At 46.7% G+C, this 25175-nt stretch overlaps 1 protein-coding gene across 4 annotated transcripts in view; it reads right to left on the reverse strand.

Moving 5' to 3' along the window:
- syk (spleen tyrosine kinase) overlaps positions 1-25175 on the reverse strand; it is a 205442-nt gene that overhangs the window by 124171 nt on the left and 56096 nt on the right. For 3 of the 4 annotated variants that reach the window (XM_038804732.1, XM_038804731.1, XM_038804730.1), the window contains exon 2: positions 12339-12804. In XM_038804732.1, the coding sequence (XP_038660660.1) occupies positions 12339-12740 (402 nt within the window). In that variant the 5' untranslated portion in view covers positions 12741-12804. Of the gene's footprint in view, positions 1-12338; positions 12805-25175 lie in introns of those variants that run through there. The other variant, XM_038804733.1, reaches the window with a different exon arrangement.

Below are 25175 nucleotides of genomic sequence, written 5' to 3' on the forward strand. Positions count from 1 at the left end.
ATGATCGTAACTCCTGGACCGTGGTGGGAGCTGGGGCTTCTTTTATTGCCCTTACTCTGGCTTCTAATGGGTGTAAGCCTGACTCGTCTACTTTATATCGCAGGTACGTCACTTGTCGGGCCAGTAAAACACATTTGTCCCTTTTTAGCCGTACGCCTGCCTTTGCGAAACGCCTGAGCACTTCCTCCAGGTTCCTTAAGTGTTCCCTGTTTGTCCTACCCGTGATTAAGACATCATCCAAATAAATCGCCACCTGCGGTAGTCCCTGCAGAATATTTTCCATCGTACGCTGGAATATAGCGCAGGCTGATGACACTCCAAAAGGTAGCCTAGTATAACGAAAAAGGCCCTTCAGGGTGTTGATCGTAGCGAACTTCTGGGAGTCCTTGTCCAGTTTTAACTGCAGGTAGGCGTGGCTCATGTCCAGTTTCGTGAACAAAAGCCCACCTGCCAATTTGGCATATAGGTCGTCTATTTTCGGGATTGGGTATTTGTCCAGCAGTGAGTATTTGTTTACCGTCTGTTTGAAATCTCCACAGAGACGTATCGAGCCGTCTGGCTTCAAAATTGGTACCACCGGCGCTGCCCATTCTGAGAACTGTACTGGTCTGATAATGCCGTCGTGCCGTAACCTTTCTATTTCGTCATCTACTTTCTTCCTTAATGCAAAAGGTACCGGCCTGGCCTTACAAAATTTCGGAAGGGCTTCTGGGTCCACGTGCAAAGTTGATTTGGCGCCTATGATTTTCCCCAAACCTTCCTGGAAGACCTCAAGTATTTTTGGAGTACTCCACTCAACTGCCCGCTTCCACTCTGGAAAATTTTCATCCAATCTAATTTTAGGTCTTCCAGCCAGTTTCGTCCAATTAAGCTCGGTCCGGAGCCCTCTACTATCGTCAACGGTATTCTGAGCAATTGTTTCTCATATTCCACGGGTACATGAGTCGTGCCTAGAACTTCCAGGGGTTCCCCGTGTAGGTTTTAAGTTTCATCGATGTTTTTGTTAGGGTTAGTGGCTGGAGTCCATCTTTGATTTTTCTAAATGCTGCCATTCCCATTACTGATACGGCCGCACCCGTGTCTATTTCCATTATTGTCGGCCGCCCGTTCACCCGTGGGGTAATCTTAATGGGTTCTGCTTTCTTCGTTGCAATATTATATAATTGTTCCCGTTCGGAGGAGGATGGGGCGTCTAGGTTGTGTACTTCCCTGCATCCCCACCTGCTATTCCTCTTTTGCCACCTCCTTCTAGGGTTTCTGTCACTGTTACCCCACTCTGTCTGGTGCCAGAAACGGTCCTTCTCTTTTGGGGGAGCCTCAGCCGGTACTTCCCTCTGTCTCCAGTTAGTCCTGGCAGACTTGGGGGCAGTTCTGGGGTTTTCCTTTTTCCCTCTATTCCTCAGATTTTTCCTGAGTGGCTATCTGGTAGCAGGACCCGTTGTGGTAGTCCCTCTCACAGGTATCTACCTCCATTGGGGTGCCCTGTAGTTCCTGCGCCCCACTTGCTGCCTTTTCTAGGGACAGTGCGAGCTGTAACGCCTGCCTGCAGTCTAGCTCCGTTTCCGCCAACAGGCGTTTCTGTATTGTGAGGTCGTTTATACCACACACTAACCGGTCCCGAAGCATTTCATTTAGCGTCGGGCCGAACTCACATGTTTCCGCCAGCCTTCTCAGGCGGGTCAAGAAATTCGTGACTGACTCCCTGTCTTCCCGCTTCGCTGTGTAGAATCTGTACCTACGCAAAATGAGGGGTGGTTTTGGGTCATAGTGCTCTTTCACCAATTCCGTTACTTCTTGGAATGTTTTCGTGTCCGGCGCATCGGGATAAGTCAGACTACGTATAATGGCGAAAGCTGAGGGTCCGCACGCCGACAGCAGGATAAGCCGTCTCCTTTCGTTCGTCAGTATATCATTTGCCCGGAAGAAGTAACACATTCTCTCCATATACTGGGACCAGTCCTCAATAGCCGGGTCGAATGCTTCTAGCTTCCCAAAAAGCGGCATTTTTAAAATGGCAAGGCTTACCCTCCGTGTGCGGCAGCTGGTCTCCGCAAAATTCTTAGTTTACCTCGTTGCCACTGTAGTAATCCACGGGAGGCAGGAGTTCCGTCACCACACCAATATTTATTTACAATAACGATATTACAGGAGCAGCTACAAACAGTGCTGCGAGCAGTCCAGTCAACTTAAGACTGGCTCACAAAGCCTACACAGGTGCTTATATGGGCCCCCTCAATGAGCTATCATTGAGGGAGCTCATACTCCAATTGGCCAACCAATAAAGCCAATTGGAGTTCATTACACAGCACCAACATGTACATAATTTAAAATGTAACGTTAAAATTTCTAACAAACACAACGTGTGCAGCACTGTCAGAGGTCTTGCAGATGAGATGGCAAACAGGCCCCATCTGCCCTCTCAGATAGATGTAATGGTGTCATATCAGCCCATGGAGTTGGTGCTCTAATTCATGGAGTGGAACTTGAGCCCAGTCACCTTCTGATTAAGGTGACACATTCCAAATGATTACAAAGTGTTCATGGCCCCGCTATCTTGACCCACCCCCCGCAAGATAAATGTGTTCCCTTGAACTTGTCTTAGAATGTGAACTAAAAGAAATGTCCAAATATTAAAGGAACATAGTCTTAAACTGGGTCCTCAAATTAGAAGTTGTCTCTTCCAGAAGTTTCCAAGTTAACAAAGATATCTTAGGGTGGACATACATGGAGTTATGTTATATTGCAGAATGAATTAGTGGACTTCTCCAATATCAGCCCTTAGAAGTCTAACTCAGACACCTGGAGTTGTGTGAATATGTGGCTCCTCGAGATAATATATACTTGAGACTATACCCCTTTGATCTTCAAAATTTAGGTATTTTATTGAAGCCAATTATAGTTTACAGTTTATACATAAGATTATAGATAGTAACTAAAGCTAATCATAACATGTCAATAATATAGATAACAGGCGGGATTCTCCGCTATCCGGCGGGCGGGCCGTACCGCTGCCGAAGAGTGGCGTGAACCACTCTGACGTCGGGCCGCCCAGAAGGTGTGGAATCCTCCGCACGTTCGGGGGCTAGGCCGGCGCCGGCACTGAAGGGCTTCCACCAGCCAGCGCGAGTTGGCACATGGGCAGGAGCGCCAGCTTGTTCCCAGAACCGCTGCCGTGTTTCCTGCACATGCGCAGGGGGTTTGTAAAGTTCCGCTATGACTGGTGCGGAGGGAAAGAGTGCCCCCACGGCACAGGCCCTCCCACAGATCGGTGTGCCCTGATCGCGGGCAAGGCCACCGTGGGCCCCCCTCCCCCCCAGATCCCCCTGCGCCCCCCCAAAGGACTCTGCAGGCCGCCCGCAGAGCCAGGTCCCACCGGTACAAACCTTGTGTAATTTACGCTGGCGGGACCGGCCAAAAACAGGCGGCCACTCAGCCCATCGCGGAACGGAGAATTGCCGGGGGGGCCGCTGTCAACGGCCCCCACCGGCGCGATTCCCGCCCCCACCAAAACCCGGCGGCGGAGAATTCGGCAGCCGGCGTCGGAGCGGGATCCACGCCGCCCCCTGGCGATTCTCCGGCCTGGCAGGGGGTTGGAGAATCCCGCCCAAAAGGTCAGAAAATCTTGTACCTTCAAATAAAAAAAGGAAAGAAAATTATATTCATAAAATCCAATGTGATTTAGTACCTCTGACTCAGTATAAAGAATCCGAGCTAAGCTGGATAATGGCTGACTGATCATGTCTGCTAGTCATATGTCTTTTTGAAGAGAAAGCTCAGCTAAATTCAAAATGACTTTGATTGTTAATTGTGTTGGTGAGAGACAGCATCTTATCTGAAGAGCAACCTTGGTTCATAAAAGACTTATTCAGAAAGTTTGAGACTTCAGGCAAGCAGCTGGCTACTCTGGCTGTTCCCCAAATTTCAGTTTGAAGGTGTTTACACATATTGGCAATAATTCAAGTTAGCAGCTATTTTTATGTCAAGCTTTTATGCCAAGCTTCCATTTTATAGAACCAATTTGGGATTAGCACCTTAATATTTTTAATTCCCCATCAGAGATTTTCCACAAAAGATGATGATCTGGAATCATTGACAAAATTTAGCCTCTGCCAACTGTGACACATTACAGGATCTTCACATGACATAAGTGCAAATAGACCATACCATTTTTAATATAACCGCTCACTTATTGCCCATGATGCCCAGATAACCTGGATCAGGATGTGCTGCCATGTGGCCAATCTGCTCAGCTATTCTCTCCAACAATAGCTATGAGACCATCTCATCTCCACAACATGTTTTAAATATTTAATGATGGCAATATTATCATCGAGAATGATCAATAATGAAAAAAAAAGCTAATTATCACATATCTCTAGCACATAGTTACATAGGGCTCATATCCAACATGGTAGGTCAACAATGAGATCCATAATTTAAAATGTTCTAATTGTAAATATATGATTAGCCCTGCAGATGAAAAGTGCAATTCCTTCTCTGTACCTCTAACAATTCAGAGAATATGAGTTCTAATCCATCAGTTTGAGAATTTGAATTTAATTTTTAAAATATGGAAATAAAGCTGTTGGGATTGTTATAAAATATAAAACCCCAACTGGTTCACTATTGATCTTTGGGGAATGCGAACTGTTCTATATCTGACTCCAGTTCCGCAAAAATGTGATAGACTGTTAACTGCCCTCTGAAGTGCCCGAGCAAACTATTCAGGTACATCAAACCACAAATACGGCCCGCCACGATCTTCTCAGAATATTTAGGGACGTGCAATAAGTGGCAGCCTTGCCTGCAACACTCAAGTCGTGAAGTTGGGTTAAAGGAAAGGATAGCATCACTCATGGCAAGTGTGGTTTCCATTTTAAACCCAGCACAAGCTTCTCATGAACTCCATCGGTTTTGCGCAAAGGTGTAATTTTGTTGAGGTTTGTGGAGGAAGTAGGAGGCGATGGTGACAATCCACAAATGGTGAACCAGAGCGATCCAGACCATGTTTTGCAATGTATTACAAAGTGCATAGCTTTACAAAACATTTGCAGCATAGAAATATGTTCAGCATTTCCATGCCAATGTTTATGCACCAGCCCTCTTCATCTAACCTCATTAACAGATCTTTTGATACCTTGCCCTCATAGATTTCCCTTCTGTGCTTCTCTAGTTACCCCTGAATGTGTTATTTTAGTCCCATATTCTAATTATTCTGTGGATTAAGAGGTTTTTCCTGAATTTCCTATTGGATGTATCAGTGACCATCTTTATCTATGGCTCATAGGTCTGACCTTGCCGACAAGTGGGAACATCTTGGTTCTATGAACTCTTTTATCAGGCCACCTCCCAGCCTCCCTTTTATGGAAAAGGGATTCCAGCCTGTTTATATTTCCTGAGAGGCATAGGGGCGGAATTCACCCGTAACCCCCGATGGCCCGGCCCCGGCGTAAAAATATGGCGCGAACCACTCCAGCTTTGGACCAACTGTAAGTTGTGGAATCCTCCGCTAGGCCAGCACCGGAAGGGTTGGCGCCACACCAACTAGCACCGAAGGGCCGGCGTGAGTTAGCGCTTGCGCAGAACCACCGGCGTGTTTCTGCGCATGTGCAGACCGGCTTGTGTATTCTTTTGCATGCGCAGGAGTGGGTGTCCCAGAAACCGACGGTCGCTCAGCCCATCGGGGCCGGAGAATTGCCGGGGGGCCGCTGCCAACGGCCCACGACTGGCGTGGCTGACCTTGCCGACTCTGAAGGTGCAGAGGATTCCACATGTTCCGGGCAGCCCAACGCCGGAGTGGTTCACGCCACTCCTCGCTGCCGGTACGGCCCGCCCCGCCGGATAGCGGAGAATCTTGGCCGAGAGCTTTATTGGAAAGGTGTTTACTCTACAGGCTGTTCGGATAGACTGTCCATTAGCCCGTTCAAATGGCTGATGATGTCATCAATAGGTCACATGACTGGACTCTTAAAGTGACCTTGTTACAACTAGGAACAAACATGAACACATAACGCCAGTCTTATCTAAAATAAGTTAATTCGCCAATTACATACCCATCCTGAAAATGTATTAACGTCATTCAGTATTTTGACACATGCTCACAGTGTATGCATTATCCACCACATAATTCACAAATACTGAAATTAGAATTCTGATTTCTGAGATAAAATTGTTTATGTAAATAATGAACATCAGCGCTACCAACACTGATTCTTCAGCACATTACTTCCCATTATTTGCTAATCTGAATATATTTAACCTGTATCCTTTGTTTTCCATCTTGCAACCAATTTGATATTTATTCTGCCACAGGTCCTCTGATTCCACAGGTTCTGACCTTAGCCATGAGCTCATTATGCAGTACTTTATTGAACACTTTTTAGAAATCTAAATATACTGGGGCGGAATTTTACATACCTAACCTGTAAGGAGCTGGTTTGTCAGAACAGAGCACCTCAGGTTAGGAGCAATCAAAATCCTGCAGCAATGTCCGGGAGCTAAGGTGATTGACCTCCAAAGAGGTCCTCGGGTAAGAGAAATGTAGTCCAGTGGTCACATGGGGAGGTCAGGGTGCCTTCTGATGAGGGTAGATCAGAGTTCTCCTGGGAGGTTGGTGGAAATTGGGATCTGACAGTGGCAGGGAGAGGCCAGAACACTTGTGGTAACATCAATGCAAATGCCTCTAGACAAAGGCCGGTGGAGGAGTGCCAGTTCATACGCAGTGTTTTCTCAGACCTGTATTCAGGAGGTAGGACATATGAAGGCACTTACCTCCCAAATGCACCAAGTCGTCATCTCAGCCAAGTTGCCAGGATTCCAATGCTTGGAAAATCTGGCTGAGACAGGGAAGTCAAAAAATACTCCCAGCCTCATTACTATATTCAAAGTTCCAGCCTGCTTCCTTCAAATGAGTTGACTGCCGATGCAGCTTCTAATCTCAGTTAAAGCCACAAATGGGCAGGTTGGGGCCAGGTGTGTGTCAGGAAGCAGATTTATCAGACTTGATGACCCCAAACCTACATTGTTTAGTTTAAAATTCAACCCATTATATCCACTGCATTATCCTTATCTATCCAAGCATTCAATAAAGTTGTTCAATCATGACCTGCCTTTTTCAAACGCATGTTATTTACACTGTTATATTTCATTACGCTATCAATGTAACATATATTGCATCTTTCATTAAGTAATCCATTATATTTCCTACCACAGTTAAGATAATTTTTTAAAAAATTTAGAATACCCAATTAATTTTTTCCAATTAAGGGGCAATTTAGCGTGGCCAATCCACCTAGCTTGTACATCTTTGGGTTGTGGGGGCGAAACCCACGCAGACACAGGGAGAATGTGCAAACCCCACACAGAAAGTGACCCAGAGCAGGGCTCGAACTTGGGTCCTCGGCGCCGTGAGGCAGCAAGGCTAACCCACTGCACCACCGTGTTGCCCACACTGTTAAGTTAATCGACCTGTAACTTGTTCTATTTCTTTTTACATATCAGAATCGTACCAGCTGTCAGTCAGTCCTCTGGTTACTATTCCCTTCTGTAATCAAGTTTTGTTTCATAGATATGCAGTGCCACTGATATTGCTTTCCCAATTTCTTCATTAGTTTCAATAGTTTGTGCATAAACCATTCATTATTGTACTTGTGCAGCCTAAAAGTGAAAATCTGCTGCTGTGAAACGGAAGAGAACAATGCATGTTCCAAGATGGAGAAACTGTCAACTGTGATGTTACACTGTGTTAAACAACCTCCCGCCATCCCCATTTTCCTGATCAGTGCGCCCTTGCCATCAGCGGGATTTTCCATTCTCACAGCCGGCCAATGGCGTTTCCCATCGTGCGTGCTCTGCCAGTGAAGCGGAGGATTTGCCGACGGAGAATCCCATTGGCCCAGATTTTGTTGGAGGGGGATATCACACAGAGTGTCCTTTTAGTCAGACTTTCCACCCCCCCCCTTAAGCTTGAAAAGGTTTTGCCCTGCAGGTTACTGGAGATGAAAGCTGATAGTAGCACGGCAAAGGTACCAGGCAACCCAAACTTGGTGATTGATGCAGTCACTTAAAAAAATAAATAAATGAGTGAAAAAGTTGAGGAATGTGGAGAAAGAAACATGGGGCGGGATTCTCCAACACCCCGCCGGGTCGGAGAATCGCCAGGGGACGGCGTGAATTCCGCCCCCGCCGGCCGCCGAATTCTCCGGCACCGTTGATTCGGCGGGGGCTGGAATCACGGCGTGCCGGTCGGCGGCCGCTCACACCGGCCCAACCCGGCGATTCTCCGGCCCACGATGGGCCGAAGTCCCGCTGGTTTTTTGCCAGTCCCGCCGGCGTAAATTAGATTAGGTCCCTTACCGGCAGGACATTGGCGGCACGGGCGGGCTCTGGGGTCCTGGGGGGGTCGCGGGGCCATCTGGCCCGGGGGGTGCCCCCATGGTGACCTGGCCCACGATCGGGGCCCACCGATCTGCGGGCGGGCCTGTGCCCTGGGAGCACTCTTTTCCTTCGCACCGGCCGTGTCAGCCTCCGCAATGGCCCACACATAGGTGAACCCCCCCCCCCAGCGCATGCGCGGGGATGACGTCAGCAGCCACTGACACTCCCGCGCATGCGCGGACCAGCGCCGGCCAGCGGGGTGCCAAAGGCCTTCCACGCCGGCCGGCGGGGCGCAAACCACTCCAGCGCAGGCCTAGCCCCTGAAGGTGTGGAGGATTTTGCACCTTTGGGGCGGGCCCGCGCCGGAGTGGTTCACGCCACTCCGTCCCGCCGGGACACCCCCCCCCCCACGGGTACGGGAGAATCCCACCCTTGGTGAATTAGAGTCAAAGCAGATACAGAAAGAGGAGGAAAGAAAGAACTAGAAACTGAAACAAAATGAAAAAAATATATTTAATGATCAAGACCAATTGATTATCTATGTAAATGAGACTTCACAATTACAGTTGTTCCTGTTACTGGGCTGATGAAACTGTGGCATTGCAGGAAGGTAAAGAGCTGGATTCTCCATTTGGAAGATTATTGCCCCCGGAACTTAATTGCGTGCAATTTGCTTTTCCATTGGGGATGCTATTCGGGAAGCGAGGCAGGACATGCAAATGGGCCAGCATTCTGCCAGTGCCCAAATTCAGCACAATTTAGCCCAGTGGGCATTCTAATAGCTGGGGGCTGAGTTAGCTCCAAAGAACCTGGCACCGAGAGCTTTCTTTAAGCATTCCACTTACCACACACTCTCTGCATTCACCAACTTGGTTCAGAAAAGACCTGCCCCCCTGCCATCCCAGAAGGCCGAAAGTCCAAGGTGGAATTACAGCTGCATGCCAGTGAGGAGCGGAGGGAAACCCTCTTCCCCAGGGTGAATGCAGACTGCCTGTCTGAACAGCGGCTGGGAGACGGTGACAGAGGCATTCAGCGCTGGCAGCCTCGCAAGGAGGAGAGAGCTGGTGATCGGGAGGGGGCGGGGGTTCACTGGTGAGGCCAGCGCCTTGAGAGGGACAGAAAAGCAGTGCAGGTGTCCTCTGGTTGGGGGGAGCTCTGCTAAACTCCTGCTTCCTCTGCAGTGGGGAGTGCCAACACCTGGTGGACCCCTGATTGAGCTTGGCCACTCCCATCCCCTTGATGCAACAGCTCGGCGATGAGCGTGTCCAGAGGCGAGGACTGGGCGGGCTCCTATATGACCAGTCGCCTTCTGAGCATTCAAAGGCCACAAGCAGCACTCAGCAATGTGAGCAACCAGGAGCCTGTAAGTGGCAGCAGCAAACGTGTGTAGTAAAAAGACAGACTTCAGCAATAGCAGTCTGAATCAGGCCACCCCAATCCCGAGAGGGACACTCCGAGTCCACAGACCTGGCACCAAGTCACTCCCCGTTACTGCCGTTGGCCTGAGCAGCCACCTCTCAAGCACGACAATATTTTCAAGGGTTTTTCCGTTTTTATTTAGCCTTCGCTTCCGCAGCCATTGGGCCCAGGCAACATTTGTAAACACTTGTAGTAATTCAGTCCCTCAAGACGTCCGTCTGAGAGGGGCGGATCATTGAGGAAGGTTGGATCATACTGTGTCCAACCCACTAAGTGGATTTTAAAGCATGACAGTGATGGTTTTGAATGGCCTCGCCAATGATCCTCGATTTTGCTGCCAGGGAGGGACAGGAGATTGGCACCGGGCGCAAACCTTAATTTACGCATGATGCCAGATTCTCCTCCTGATCGCAATTTGCGTTTTCCAGCATTGCGAATCAGAGAATCTAACCCAAAATCTCATCATTTAAAAAAAAATACACTGTTAAGCATGAATCCTAACTTAGTTTAACAGGCAAGTCATGTGGAAAGCAGCACTTTCTTTAAGTAGATGGGGACATTCAGGGTAAGCTGGAATTTCCGTAAGGCTTATGACAGAAGTGTAACTTGTGGCAATTTCAATTCATGGAGTATCTCTTCTTCACCAGACATTGCTGAACAATTTTAATTTTTTATTTATTCCGATATGATCATTGGTAGAAAGTCCAGCATTTATTGCCCATCGCCAATTACCCTTGAGCAGGTGATGTTAAGCTAACTTTTTGAACTGCTGCAGGTTAGGAGGAAGCTCTAGGTTTTGACTCAGTGACAATAAAGGAACGGCGATATTGTTCCAAGTTAGGGTGGTGTGTAACATGGTCTTCAACAGCATCTTCCAAACTGGTGACCTCTACCCCTAGAAGATCAAGAGCAGCAGATAGATCATCACCCCTGCAACTTCCCTCCAAGTATGGATTTGGAAGGTGCTGTCAAAGGAGCCTTGCTGAGTTGCTGCTATGCATCTTAAATGGTAACAGTACTGCTGCTATGTGTGGTGGAGGGAATGCATGTTTTAAGGTAGTGGATGGAATGACAAACAAGCGGGCTTCTTTATTTTGGATGGTGTTGAGTCTTGTTGGACCTCATCCAGACAAGTGGAGAGTATTCCATCAAACTCTGACTTGTGACTTGGCGAGGTGGGAGGCAAGTTACTCATCACATGAGTTCCCAGCCTCTGACCTGTATCCACACTATTTAAATGGCTGACCTTATTAAGTTCTCTGTCAATGGCAACCCTCAGGATTTCGATAGTTGGGGATTTAGTGATGTTAATGCCATTGAGTATCAGGAGTAATGGTTAGATTCTCTTTTGTTGGAGATGGTCTTTGCCTGCCACTTAGGTGGCAAGTAACATTCCCACCCCACATTAGCCCTAACCTGAATGCTGTCCAAGTCTTGTTGCACATGGGCAGGGACTGTTTCAATTTCTGAGTCGTGAATAGTACTTAACAGTCAAAAGTGAATACCCCCACTTCTGACCTTACAATGGAAGGAAGGTCATTGATAAAGCAACTGAAGATGGGTGGGCTTAAGATAATGCCATAAGGAACTCTTGCAGCAATGTCTTGGAGCTAAGGTGATTGGCCTCCAAAGACCACACACACCTTCTATGTTTTGAGTATGACTCAAAATCAGTGTAGAGTTTTCCCTGATTCCTACTCTAATTTACGCTGGCGGGACCGGCAAAAAACGGGCGGACACTCGGCCCATTGCAGACTGGAGAATCGCCGGGGGGGCCACTGCCAGCAGCCGCCGACCGGCGCGGCGCAATTCCCGACCCCGCCAAATCTCCGGCACCAGAGAATTCGGCAGCCGGCGGGCCCCCCGGCGATTCTCCAACCCGGCGGGGGTCCAGAGAATCCCGCCCCTGATGTGGTCATTGTGGAATCGCTTAGCTCTCTGTCTCATGAGACTTCATGGGGTCCAGAGTCAATGTTGTGGGCTCCCAGGGAAACTCCCTCCCGACCAAATACTACTGTGCAATGACCTCTGCTGGATCTATCCTGTCGGTGAGACAACACATACCCAGGAGTGGTGATAGTGGTGTCTGTGACCTTGTCTGTAAGGTATGATTCTGTGAGTATGGCTATGTCAGACTGTTTGACTAGTTTGTGAAACAGCTCTCCCAACTTGAGCACAAGCCCCCAGATGTTAATAACTGAGATACAGATAAGCCATGATCAAACTGAATGACTGCACAGGCCTCATGAGCTGAATGACCTACCTTCGCCCAAATATTTTCATTTCCCGTTTTTTTTTTCCTTCAAAGTCACTTAACTATGGGTGGGAAGAGCTAAACATTACTCACTCGCTAACAAGATGATTGGCCTTTAGGATATGAAAAGTAACTGATGTCAACTTTTTGCTGGACACAAGCTTACACAAGATAACACTCTGGCTGGTGAGGTACATGAGGCCCACACTGTCACTAAATCCTTTTTCGGAATACAATACAAACATACATACTTCTATTGAAAATTAAGCCAATAAAACAACTTTATTACCTGTAAGTTCCATGTCTGTTGAACGTATTCCCTGATCAGATGGTCCTTTAGGTCCTCAAAAGGCCCAATCTTTGGTTCGATTCCCTTTGGTCGATTGCATGGTTTTTTCAGAAGACAGATGAGACCGTCACCCTCTTCGGTATGGTACTCAATAATATCTACAGGACTCTTGTGGGACTTTCCTCCAGTTATGACATAACTTCCACTTAATTCTTTTTCTATCGTGTAGTGATAACACTTTCTGTCAAATGACATCGACAAAGCAAAGCCCCCAAGGTGATTGCGACTCTGACGCAAAAGGTAGAGGCCGTCAGTCATTCCGGCCTGCTTCAGAAAGTCCTCCGCTTCATCCCGTGTGATGCTGCCATAGAAATAGGGTAGATGATTTACCCTCTCAGCCATTATATTAGGTGAAACTTATATCTGGCACAAATGCTCCTTTGATCTTCTCAATTCTGTCCCTTTCCTTGAAAGCAGAACAAGAACAGGTTGTTAAGTTTAGTGGTTACTGTCGTCTTAAATTGCAATTAATTACATTCCTCAAAATATTAATTTTAGACAAAAAATTACAGAAGTAATGAAACCACATATCTAATGGGTTGTTTTGCTCACAATGTTTTGTTCATAAAGTGCAGCACATTATTTTACAGACATTCAATTTGGATAATCAAAAAAGGTCTCTCATTATTTTCTAAACTAACCACACTGGTTGGGCCAGTACTTCATGCACAAGGAGTAAAATTGTTATCATTGTAACATATCAGAAGGCTGCTCCAAATATAGAAATCAACATTTCATATATTCATGAAATTAAACTGAAAGGCTAACCTGGATTTTCATCCTTGTGTTGGGAGCACAGAGCTGGGGAAAGTCCCAACTCCCCTAACCCTGGAGGAAGTGCGCCAAATGTTCTAAATTTCATTCTGGAGGGTGGGGTGGGGGATTGTTAAGCGGAGTTTGGCCCCTGGAAAGAGGATGGAGGCAGCCACTGGAGCTGCCTGTTAGCAGCCTGTGAAAGGCCAGGCTCGTTGCTCCAGGACTTGTAAGGAACAAAAGTAAACAAACAAGATTACCTCACCCCTCACAAATGGCCCATCCACACCAACCCATGCCATCTTATGCAAGACCCATGCTCACAGCATACTCCTTATGCCAACCTATGACTATTAATCCCCATGGCCTCATGCCAACCTATGCCCCTCTACCCAACCCCGTGACTCTTAAATATACTCCATGCCAACCTATGACCTTCTATCCACCCCTCATGGCCCTTTGTATTACTGCACCAACATAGTGACAACCCATGCCAACTAATGCACCACCACTCTTTGCCCTTACACCTTTATGCTAACTCACCCAATATCCACTGCGAACAGACCCCAGGAGCTATGCTGAGATTAAATAAATTAAAGTTCTAAGGGTGTGATTCTCCCAAAAGTTGACTACGTGTCATTTTGGGCGGATTTCACAAAGTGATTTCTGCTGAGTATTTGGGCATCATCCAGATCACAATTTACCCACACAGTCATTCTTTCGGAGCTTGAGGAGATACTCACTGAATCATTGGCAAGACTCGCTACTAAGAGATTGCGGCGCTAACAATGGACACTGTGACCCCCCCCCCCCCCACAGACAACGGCAGCACCCCAACCCTCAACCCCAGAGGGCAACCTCCTCATCACTAAATATATCTGCGTGACCCCCCCAGCAATACCACTCAAGCACGAGGGTGACTATGCCCTACCCCCATCGACATTAGGGAATGCACCCCTTCATCCCAAATGAGAACACCTGCTCTTGGGTCGCTGAGGGCCCCCACATTTAAGGTCACCCCCCCCTTCCAGTCCCCCCTCTGTCAGGGCCCCCTTCACTCCCCACCCTTCATAACCCCCTTCAAACCCCACCCCCTTCATAACCCCCTTCATACATCCCACCCTTCATACATCCCTTCAGGTCCCCCCCGCTTCATGCACCCCTAGTTTCATGGGCATGGCCCCACTCAGGTCCTACTCCTCACCAGTGTCCCATTGACACCTGGGCACTGCCACTTGGCATCTGGGCACTTCCATGGCACCCCTGCAGCGCCAGGCTAACGCTGTCAGGGTGCTATATTGGTACTGCCTGGGTACCAGGGACACTGCCTTGCCCTGTCATTGACCACCTGAGAGCTCCAATGGCCTTTGGGCCCCTAGTGTGTCCATCATGTCTGGTTTCTGATTTTGGAAACCAGTACTGACTGGTGCCGGCATCGTACTGTGCCACTGGAGCCAGTGAAGCCCAGGAGCAGGAGGCTCCAGCCTCAAATGGGCTTTGCATATTTAAATTAGAGTAATCACTCATTTAAATATGCTGATCTCAATTATGTTGGGTGCCATGGATCAGGAGCATTACTATCGGCTTGGTGCCCAGCATGAAACCAGCTCTCCTGCTAATCACTGCGATGGCAGGATCAACGCCAGGCCCAAAGTAGCTGGAAAATCACACCATAGAATTTATTAATGGCTTCACGGTTTTAAAAAATATTTCTCATTGTTTAAATACGCATTCACTACAGTTAACTTCCTTCAATCACTTAGTCCCATATTAAAGTAAATATTTAATTCAGGTACTTAATCCCTTGTAATAGCAAACATTTGTATTCATAGAACCATATTAAAGATTTTATAACATCTTGGGCGATTAGTCAAACTTTCAACTGACAGGCACCCCACAATGTTAATGATGAAATGAAAGTCGCTTATTGTCACGAGTAGGCTTCAATTAAGTTACTGTGAAAAGCCCCTAGTCGCCACATTCCAGCGCCTGTCCGGGGAGGCTGGTACGGGAATCGAACCGTGCTGCTGGACTGCTTGAAAAGCCAGTGATTTAGCCGAGTGAGCTAAACTAGCCCCTACGAAGCACAAATCCTATGATGATAACACTCAGGCTATTGTCAGCAGACAGCGTGAATTAGCCCTGACTTTTTTAAAAACTGCAGACTTAAAAAAAAAATTAAAGTGCATGAGATCTAAACCTCTTTACAGCTTGACAGCTCTGATGCATTTAGCCATTTTTTATACAAATTCATGCCAAATTTTAACAATCCCAAAGGGCATTTGATTTCTTCAAAAGGGTTAAAAAGGGTACTCTAACTGTCCAAAGAACTCTGGTAAATTTAGACTTTCTCCTCAGAAATATAAAGCTTGTGGGTTGTACTTCAGAAACCTGGATGATGAAAATCGCATCTGGCTAAATACATCTAAATTTTTACATGTGCAGCAGCGTCTGTGAACCAGGTATATGCAAACTGCAACCTGTCTCTGTTCTCCACCCACCCCTAAATGTTGGGTGCAGGATTCGGGATTGGGACTTCCGGAATCAGGGCTCTGGCACAGATTTTGTGAAGCATTAGACCCTCTCAGTCCCTGTAAAAATTCGGAGCTCATTGTCGTAGAATCAAAGAAAGCTTACGGCACATAAAGAGGCCTCAACACCTATCATGTTTACACCACCCCAGAAATGAACCATCCAGCCAGGTCTGTCATTATTTTTCAGTTGTGTTCCAAAAGTAGTGAGTCATCAAATGATTTTGAGTTCACTGGGTTCCTCCTACTCTTGAGGCATTATACATACCTGCCAGTACTGTCAACTCAGTTCCCATATTTTTAGTAAGAAGTCTTCCAACACCAGATTACAACACCATATTTTTAGACTATCAAGGATTGAATAGAAACCAGCAAGAAACTGCATTTACTTCCACAACATAACACAAAGTATGAAACATCTTCCCGACCAACTCTTGAATATTTATCCTAATTCACATTCATGGGCACAGTAGGATATTTTGGGCGCAATTTAACAGGAACAATCCTGCTTTGGGCATGTTTATCAGGGCTTTTCTTGGCGCAACTACCCTGTTATCAAACAGGATTCCCTTTTTGGGCCTCATGTCACTGCCCCAATTTACCTGTTTGGGGGTCCTCAAGCCCCCCCACCGCACCTCATAAGAGCTAGGGACATCACAGCAAATTTCTCTAGTGCTCTAGTTCTTGCACTAAAACACTAAATTAAATAATCAGTTGAAGTCTTGATACATGACGAACAATATATCATTCAGGAGATATTATTTTTACTGAACATCAGCCCAGCTAATGTTCAAACTTCAAAACTGTGCAAATTCCATTACAAATAATATGAAACAGAGAATTCCACTGCAGATGGTCAAGCATTTGACTGCAAATATTTTTGTAACACATTAGGCATGTAATACATGTAAGCTTCACACAGAAATGAAGAGACTAAGGCTGGTATTATCTGCTGGGCTTCATTCTCTAAAACACAGAATGGTTTGCCAATTGCCCTGGCTCCTACATTCATGGCCCCAGCCAGGTGTTAAAATTGGGACTGAATTGTCAGACAGAAAGTGTAGGGAAATGAAGAAAGATTTGCCTATCAGAAAGATAGAAGTAAAGACTTGCACTTAAATATTGCACCTTTTACAAACACATGTCCCGAAGCATTTACCAATAAAATAATGTAAGACGTGTGATGTGTTGGGTAGGCTGGGTCTGCGAGGACTGCGTTTACTGCAGTAGTGAGAGAGATAGGCTTCCAACAATTGAAGAAATACAACTCGATTTTATTTAACTCTTAACTATCATAGATGCTTTAACTGTGGGTTGATACTATGCTGACTTGACTGGAGACCTGAGGCTAACCTGACCAGACTATCTTACTACCACATGGTGTATGTTCTAGTTGCTGCTCACGAGCTCTGACTGTCTCAGAGGCTGGCGCCCGAGAGAACGGGAAAACTAGTGCCCTCAAGCTTTATAGTGGTTGTGTCCTGTCTGGTGATTGGCTGCTGTGTTCTGCGTGTTCACTGGTCATCCTGTGTGTCAATTACTGCCTGTCTGTACTCCATCATATACCTGTGTGTATATTGTGACAACGTGGCAAGTTGTGAACAGCAAGTTCCCACAGTTAGGTTGGGCTGTCTTTCTTCACAGTCATATTTCAATTTAACTATCAATCAAGCAGGTGGTCAGTGTCGTACCACCACACCAATTTCTTTACTCAATATTCTATAGCACGGGAAATAGATTTTAAAATATATTTTTTGTCTCCATTGGCAGGCAATTGAATGTTTTGCCCCCATTTCTTTAGTTTGGAATGCGACCAGAAAATGTAGGAATTTCTCTGGCGATTATCCTTTTCAATACAAAATGGCTTAGTACACCACATTCAGAACCTTGTGATGTCGCACAGAAATGTCAGTGACACTGTACACTCTTTTCTTTGTCAATAGATTTCTTCCCAACTATTTAATTCTTAACCATTAATTCTTCATCGTAGAAACAAGTTTACATATACATTCTTGGTCTGTGCTGGAAATGCATCCAACTGTGTCAAGAGAGAATGACATTTCTTCACCCATTATGATCAGTATGTCAATGATTTAAGTGTCTTTTATTTCCATTCAAAAACGTCTTGCACTTTGCTACTTTCTTCAAATTGCTGCAGCTGCATCAGAAATCTTGCCACCTTATTACCAAGTTGAGAGGCAGCCATCAAACAGGCAGAAGCTTGAACAGAATTTTATATTTGACAGAACACAGATCTTCATGTAGGAATGCAATACATTCAATGCAATGGACAGTCAACTGTTTGTATACTGCTCATTCCCTTGGCTCGTCCATTTTCAATATTATACCCATTTTTCCTGCCCGAGAACTTTCTTCCTTGTGTTGTTTTTGCCTGGAACTAAGTATTTAAACCTCTGTGCACAACTGGCAACGTTATTTAGCATTTGTATACAAGCTAAAGCAAGTACCACCACTCAAGCAAAGCGTGCAAAGCAGCCTCACCCCTTACACTGAATTCACACACCGTACTTGTTGGTATGGATGCATGCTCACAAAGCAACAAACCTCCGCCAGCATTGAGTGTCTGCGGCCAGCACCTCATATCCGATGATCACAGAATCCCTAGATTGCAGAAGGAGGCCATTTGGCCCATCCAGTCTGCACCGACCCTTTGAGAGCACCCTACCGAGGCCCACTCACCCGACCACCCAACCCTATCCCCGTAACACCATACCCTAACCTGCATACCCCTGGACACTAAGGGCCAATTTAGCATGGCCAATCCACCTAATGTGCACATCTTTGGCATGTGGGAGGAAACCAGAGCACCCAGAGGAAACCACACAGACACGGGGAGAATCTACAAGCTTCACACAGACAGTCACCCAAGGTCAGAATTGAACCCGGGGTCACTGGCACTGTGAGGCAGCAGTCAGTGCTAGCCACCATGCTGCCTGATGACGGAAGAAGATATATGCATTTACTCATTCAGTGACAGTGTACAATAAATACAAGGGCAGCACGGTAGCATTGTGGATAGCACAATTGCTTCACAGGTCCAGGGTCCCAGGTTCGATTCCGGCTTGGGTCACTGTCTGTGCGGAGTCTGCACATCCTCCCCGTGTGTGCGTGGGTTTCCTCCGGGTGCTCCGGTTTCCTCCCACAGTCCAAAGATATGCGGGTTAGGTGGACTGGCCATGATAAATTGCCCTTAGTGTCCAAAATTGCCCTTAGTGTTGGGTGGGGTTACTGAGTTATGGGGATAGGGTGCAGATGTTGACCTTGGGTAGGGGGTAGGGTTCTCTTTCCAAGAGCCGGTGCAGACTCGATGGGCCGAATGGCCTCCTTCTGCACTGTAAATTCTATGTAAATCAGACAGGGTCTGTCGTAGCCAAGTGAATAAGTTGCTGTTTCTACAGACAGTGAAAATAGCTCTCGTCACTTTCATCAGATTTCTAACATGTATTTGACAAACAGGCCAAACATGAGAAACGTGTTACTACATGAAGAAAGTGCAAGTTGTTAGAATATTGATTAAAGGGACAAACACATTTGAACTTTCCAAATTCAGATATGTATCACACTAATAAAGCAGCAGAATTTGTGCCCGACCAGATGGGAAATATATTTGCTGCGTTATTCCACATCATATCAGTTAAACAATGGTGAATTAGGGAAAATACACAATAGCACCCCCTGCAAATCATATAACATGGCCAGTAAACTCAGCATTTTCAAACAAGTACCAAGAAAACATTTTGTAAATGGAAGAAATAAAATTGGCATTTTTTAAGGGTGTAGAAATCCTGGTTTTAAATTCCACTATCAGTACAATTGAGATGATTAAATCGTTAACTCAATGTCATCGGACCATGAACTGAATTTACTGTTTCAACTAACTTGAATGATCATTCATACCTGTCACTGTATTTCTATTCCAACAGTACCTTTACAAAAAAATAAAATCTGGGCTGATTTTCAAATATTTTGGAGAATACTCAAAATTCTTCAGGTTTGTGCAAGAAGTGCCTTCTGCTGACTCTCATGTGCCAGAACTGCTTGGATTCATACCCAGACTTCTTTAGGCCAACTATCTCATCGAATCACCATGCAGGCAAAGCAGCTTGGGGGAGGGTGTGATGGAACTTGCTTCATCACCAAAACATACTTGGGCAAATTTGCCTCTGCATTGAGAATAAATCTCTGGATTGTGCCTTTAGTAGTCACAGTCTTTCAGAGGGTGACACAACCAGCTTGCCTTTCACACTATCACAACAGCAGTTAAATAATCATTATTTTGGCCCAAGTTTTCACCATGAAGGAGAGGCTCTCTGTCATGTCAAAAATAGTGGAAACACCTGAAAATCTTAAGTCCTACCTCCAAACACAGCACTCCCCATTTTTGCAAAGGCATGGCACATTTCATGCATGTCCAGCTCATGGAGGCAGCTGACCGTTAAAATCATCAGCTGTCTCAGCTGATGTGAGGTTTTGGCAGGTCAAGAGTGTGAAATCCAATTTGTGCAGATTAGACTAGGTAAGAACAGGTCTGAATTTGGTGGATTTGTTCGGAGAGCCCCTTTGGAGAGGGAGGATACACCTTTGTACCTTGTCCCAGCAAGTATACTTTGGAATTGTCAAAGCCAATTGACCAAACTGTTAGAAGCACCTGCCAAAAGGGTCCTGAAAATGGTAGCTGTGAAGGCGTTTAAAAGTCCTACCCTTTAAATATTTGAAAATAAATGTCTGGTGTGTTAATTGAGAGTTTGCTATTTTACTCCATTGATGAAGCCTGAGGGTTTCCATTACTGGATTAGTGCTGCATGACTGATTTCACAACCATCCATTATCACAGTAGGGTGTCTGCGATTTCACAATTTGATTGACATCTACAAGTAGATATGGGCGCGATTCTCCGCTGCCCACGTCGGTTGGGAGAATCGCGGGAGGGCCTCCCGACATTTTTTGCGCCCTCCCGCTATTCTCCCCCCCCCCTCGCCCGACCCACGTCACGAATAACGGGAGCGGCGATTCTCCGCGGCCGATGGGCCGAGCGGCCGGGCCTTTACGCCCGTTTTTTCACGGCAGCAAACACACCTGCTTGCTGCCGTCGTAAAAACGGGCGCTGAGAGGCAACAGTGCTAATTGCTGCACCACCGTTTCACCTTGTAAACTTTTTTAAAAACTAATTTAAAAATAAAATTCCAATTAAGAGGCAATTTAGCTTGGCTATCCACCAACCCTGCGCATCTTTGGGTTGTGGAGGTGAGACCCACCCAGACACAGGGAGAATGTGCAAACTCCACACGGCGAGTGACCCGGGACTGGGATCAAACCCGGGACCATGGCGCCGTGAGGCAGCAGTGCTAGCCGCTCCGGCACCATGCTGCCCAGAAATGTAATAAATTGTTTTTTTATGAATGAGTGTTTTGTTACAGTAAAGTTGACAACTGACACAAACTTGAGTTGGATGGGATGACATGGGTTGGTATGAGTTTGAACAAAGTTGGCATTGTGGCCTTGAAGGTCCATGGGTGTGGGATGAGTAGAATAGGTTGGCATAGAGGGTATACAGGCATATAGAGTAGGTGAGGGCATCGGTAGTTACTGGGGTGGGGTGCATGAGGTGGCATTGGGAGTGTTTGGGGGGGGGTTAAGCTAAGGGCTGGTAGGACGTTTCATATTTTAACCTTAATTTGTAATCTTTGGTTTCAGTGCTGGATCCCTGAGGCAGGCCTTCCACATATCCTGGCTTTGCATGCAGCAGCCTCCTGTGTCCTTCCCGGGTTGCCATTCTGACTTCGAACTCATACCACTCCCCACACCAAAAAGCTGATGCATGGGCAAACATTTTAAGGTCGCGTTCGTGGAGCCAGGAATTCTCACATTTCTGTGCATTCGACCCTGGAACGATGTTGCGGGCCTTTGTGCTTTTGTACCATAATTTTATATAGAATCTAATGACATTTGATGGAATTAAATCACTGAATTTAGCACCATCAACATACTGTGGGTTACCATTGACTGGAAACTGAACTGGACCAGCCATATAAATACTGTTGCCTCAAGTGCAGGCCAGAGGCTAGGAATCCTGCAGCGGGTAACCCATCCCCTGACTCCCCAAAGCCTGTCCACCATCTGTTACGTTCTGGTGCTTGGCCGATTGGAATAAATGCACTAAAGAGCGTACAGATCTTGACTAGTTTAAAGTTTTATTGTTGAACAATTCTGTGAGTTAGATAACCATAAGAATATTATCAAAAACTACTAACTATTCTAAATAATCTAAGAGCTACTACAAATTGTGACTATCCACTATGAAAACCCTCTCCCAACTCTGAGGTAACAGTGTCACGTGGTTGTTCTGTACTGACAGCTGCTGGTTGGAGGTCTTGTATATCACTATATACATGATTGCTTATGCGTATCATCACACCATCTACAAAGCTCAAAACAGGAATGTGATTGAATACTCTCTATTTGCCCGGATGAGTGCAAGTCCGACAACACTTAAGAAGCTTGACATCTACCAGGGCAAAGTAGCCCGCTTGTTGCCACCCCATCCACCACCTTCAATTTCACTTCCTCCATCACTGATGCACAGTGACAAAATAGTACATACTATTTACAAGATATGCAGCAATAACTCACCAAGTCTCCTTTAGCAACATCATCCAGACCCTTGACCTCAACCACCTCGAAAACCTGTCCCGAAGTGGTACATTGGTGAAACAATGCAGACGCTGCGACAACGGATGAACGGACATCCCGTGGCAATCGCCAGGCAGGAATGTTCCCTTCCAGTCAGGGACACCTCAGCAGTCAAGGGCAATCAGCCTCTGATCTTCGGGTAAGCGTTTTCCAAGGCGGCCTTCAGGACGCGCGACAACGCAGAATCGCTGAGCAGAAACCTAGAGCCAGGTTCCGCACACATGAGTACGGCCTCATCCGGGACCTTGGATTCATGTCGCATTACATTCACCCCCCCACCATCTGGCCTGGCCTTACGAAGTCGTACCAACTGTCCTGGTTTGAGACAATTCACACCTCTTTAACCTGGGATTATCCCTCTCTCCAATTGCTCCATCTGAACCTGTAAAGACTTAATTGCCTGCAAATGCTCACATTCAAAGTATCGTCTGGCATCTTTGACTTTGTCTATATATATGTTTCTGGAACTCAGCTCTTCACTCACCCGAGGAAGGAGCTGTGCTCCGAAAGCTGGTGATTCGAAACAAACCTGTCGGACTTTAACCTGGTGTTGTAAGACTTCTTACTAGAAAAGCAAGAGCAGCAGATGCAAGGGAACAGCACCACCTGCAAATTCCCTAAGCCATTCACCAACCTGACTTGGAAATATATCGCAGTTCCTGTCACTGGGTCAAAGTCCTGGAACTCACTCCCCACTCACTCCCCAATAGCACTGTGGGTGCACCTTCACCACATAGACTGCAGTGGTTCAGGAAGGCAGCTCACCGCCGTGTTCTCAAATGCAGTTGGGGATAGGCAATAAATGCTGGCCTAGCCAGCGATGTCCACATCCTGTGAAAGAATTTGTTAGAACTACACACATGCTGAAAACAGTACAGGTTATTTTTCACAGAAAGAGCAGATTGATCGTGTTAAATTGCTGCCTGGGGGCTTTTTCGTGCAGTGCTTCATCTGTTTAAACTAAATGAGTTAACTTTTAGGTTAGACAGCACAGACAGAAATTTAATAGAACACTTAAAAAGTGTACTAGCAATTATTAAAATCCAGGATTAAAGCTGCTCGAGTGGACGTCCGGTGGCACATGTAGGTGGAGGTCACACGTTTGCTGGCTCCCACTGGAGCTTTAGCTTTTTGGCACTTTTCACCCAGTTATGGTGGATATTTTATACAAACGGTCTCCAGTAAGGTTGTGGTAATTTGAAGATTTTGAAAGCCCAAAGGAAGAATACGGGAGAAAAGAAACAAATGCTAGTCCGCATGAGAGCTCGGACTCTGTACTGAGTGCTGTGGGAGCAAGCTCACCAGGTGTGGCTGTGCCCATTAAGGTGGACATGCTGGTCAAGATGATGGCGGTGGAGTTTGAGTGGCAATTTGCTAAGCATTTTGAGCAACATGGAAAAGAGATGATGGGAACGCACAAACAGTTAGGGAATGATATAGTGGCCCCGATAAAGGAGGCTCTTGGAAAGACATCAATGGCAGTGAGGGAGCAAGGAGAGGTGTTGAAGGGGGTGGAGGAGGCATTGTCACAGCACAGCAATCAGCTCGCCTCGATGGGAGAGGAGTTGCGGAAGGTGGAGGAGAGCATTAAAGGGCTTGGGAGGCCAAGGTGTATGACCTAGCAGCAGCAGAATCTGCTGATCGTGGGACTGCCTGAGGGGCTGGAGGGCCAGAGGCCGATGGAGTACTTCTCGGAGATGTTCACTAGATTGCTGGGGCAGGAGAAGAACCTCCCTCTTTGAGCTGGATGGGGTTCATCGATCACTCCGGCCGAAGCCGAAGGCAAATCATCCGCCTAAAGCTATGATAGTTCCTTTTCACAGCTATCAGATGAAGGAGAAGGTGCTGGGATGGGCCAAGCTGGATCAAGAAGTGAGATGGGAAGGCAGTGATATTCATATATACCAAGACATCACAGTGGAGCTGGGAAAACAGCAGGCGGTCTTTTACAGGGCACAGGCAGCGCTTTACAATGTGCGGTCTGGGGTAGTCCAGCCGGCGAAGTTGGGAGTGACGTATAACTTATTTTTTTTTTAAATAATTTTTATTGGAATTTTTTGAAAAATATATATCAACAGAACAATAATAACAATAACAATAATAAACACCCCCGGCACCCGTAACAATACATATAACAAACCCCCCCACCACCCCCAAACCCAATAAACAACAAAATAAATTAACAATAAGCAAATTAACTTAAACACTATCCCCCTAAGACCCCCCCACCCTTCCCCACCCTCTCCCCCCCCCCCCCCCCCCCCGGGTTGCTGCTGCTGCTGATCTAGTTCCTTATTGTTGAGCCAGAAAGTTGAGGAAAGGCTGCCACCTCCTAAAGAACCCTTGTACCGACCCCCTCAGGGCGAATTTGACCCTCTCCAGCTTAATGAATCCCGCCATGTCATTGATCCAGGTCTCCACGCTCGGAGGTCTCGCATCCTTCCACTGTAGCAAGATCCTCCGCCGGGCTACTAGGGACGCAAAGGCCAAAACATCGGCCTCTCTCGCCTCCTGCACTCCCGGCTCCACCCCAACCCCAAAAACCGCGGGTCCCCAGCCTGGCTTGACCCTGGATCCCACCACCCTCGACACCGTCCTCGCCACCCCCTTCCAGAACTCCTCTAGTGCCGGGCATGCCCAGAACATATGGGCATGGTTCGCTGGACTCCCCGAACACCTGACACACCTGATCATCCTAGACCCGGACATGTGGGCCCGGTGCAGCACCTTGAACTGGATGAGGCTAAGCCTCGCACATGAAGAGGAGGAGTTCACCCTCTCC

This window comes from Scyliorhinus canicula, chromosome 8 (genome assembly GCF_902713615.1).
Source record: "Scyliorhinus canicula chromosome 8, sScyCan1.1, whole genome shotgun sequence".
NCBI classification, from domain to species: domain Eukaryota; kingdom Metazoa; phylum Chordata; class Chondrichthyes; order Carcharhiniformes; family Scyliorhinidae; genus Scyliorhinus; species Scyliorhinus canicula.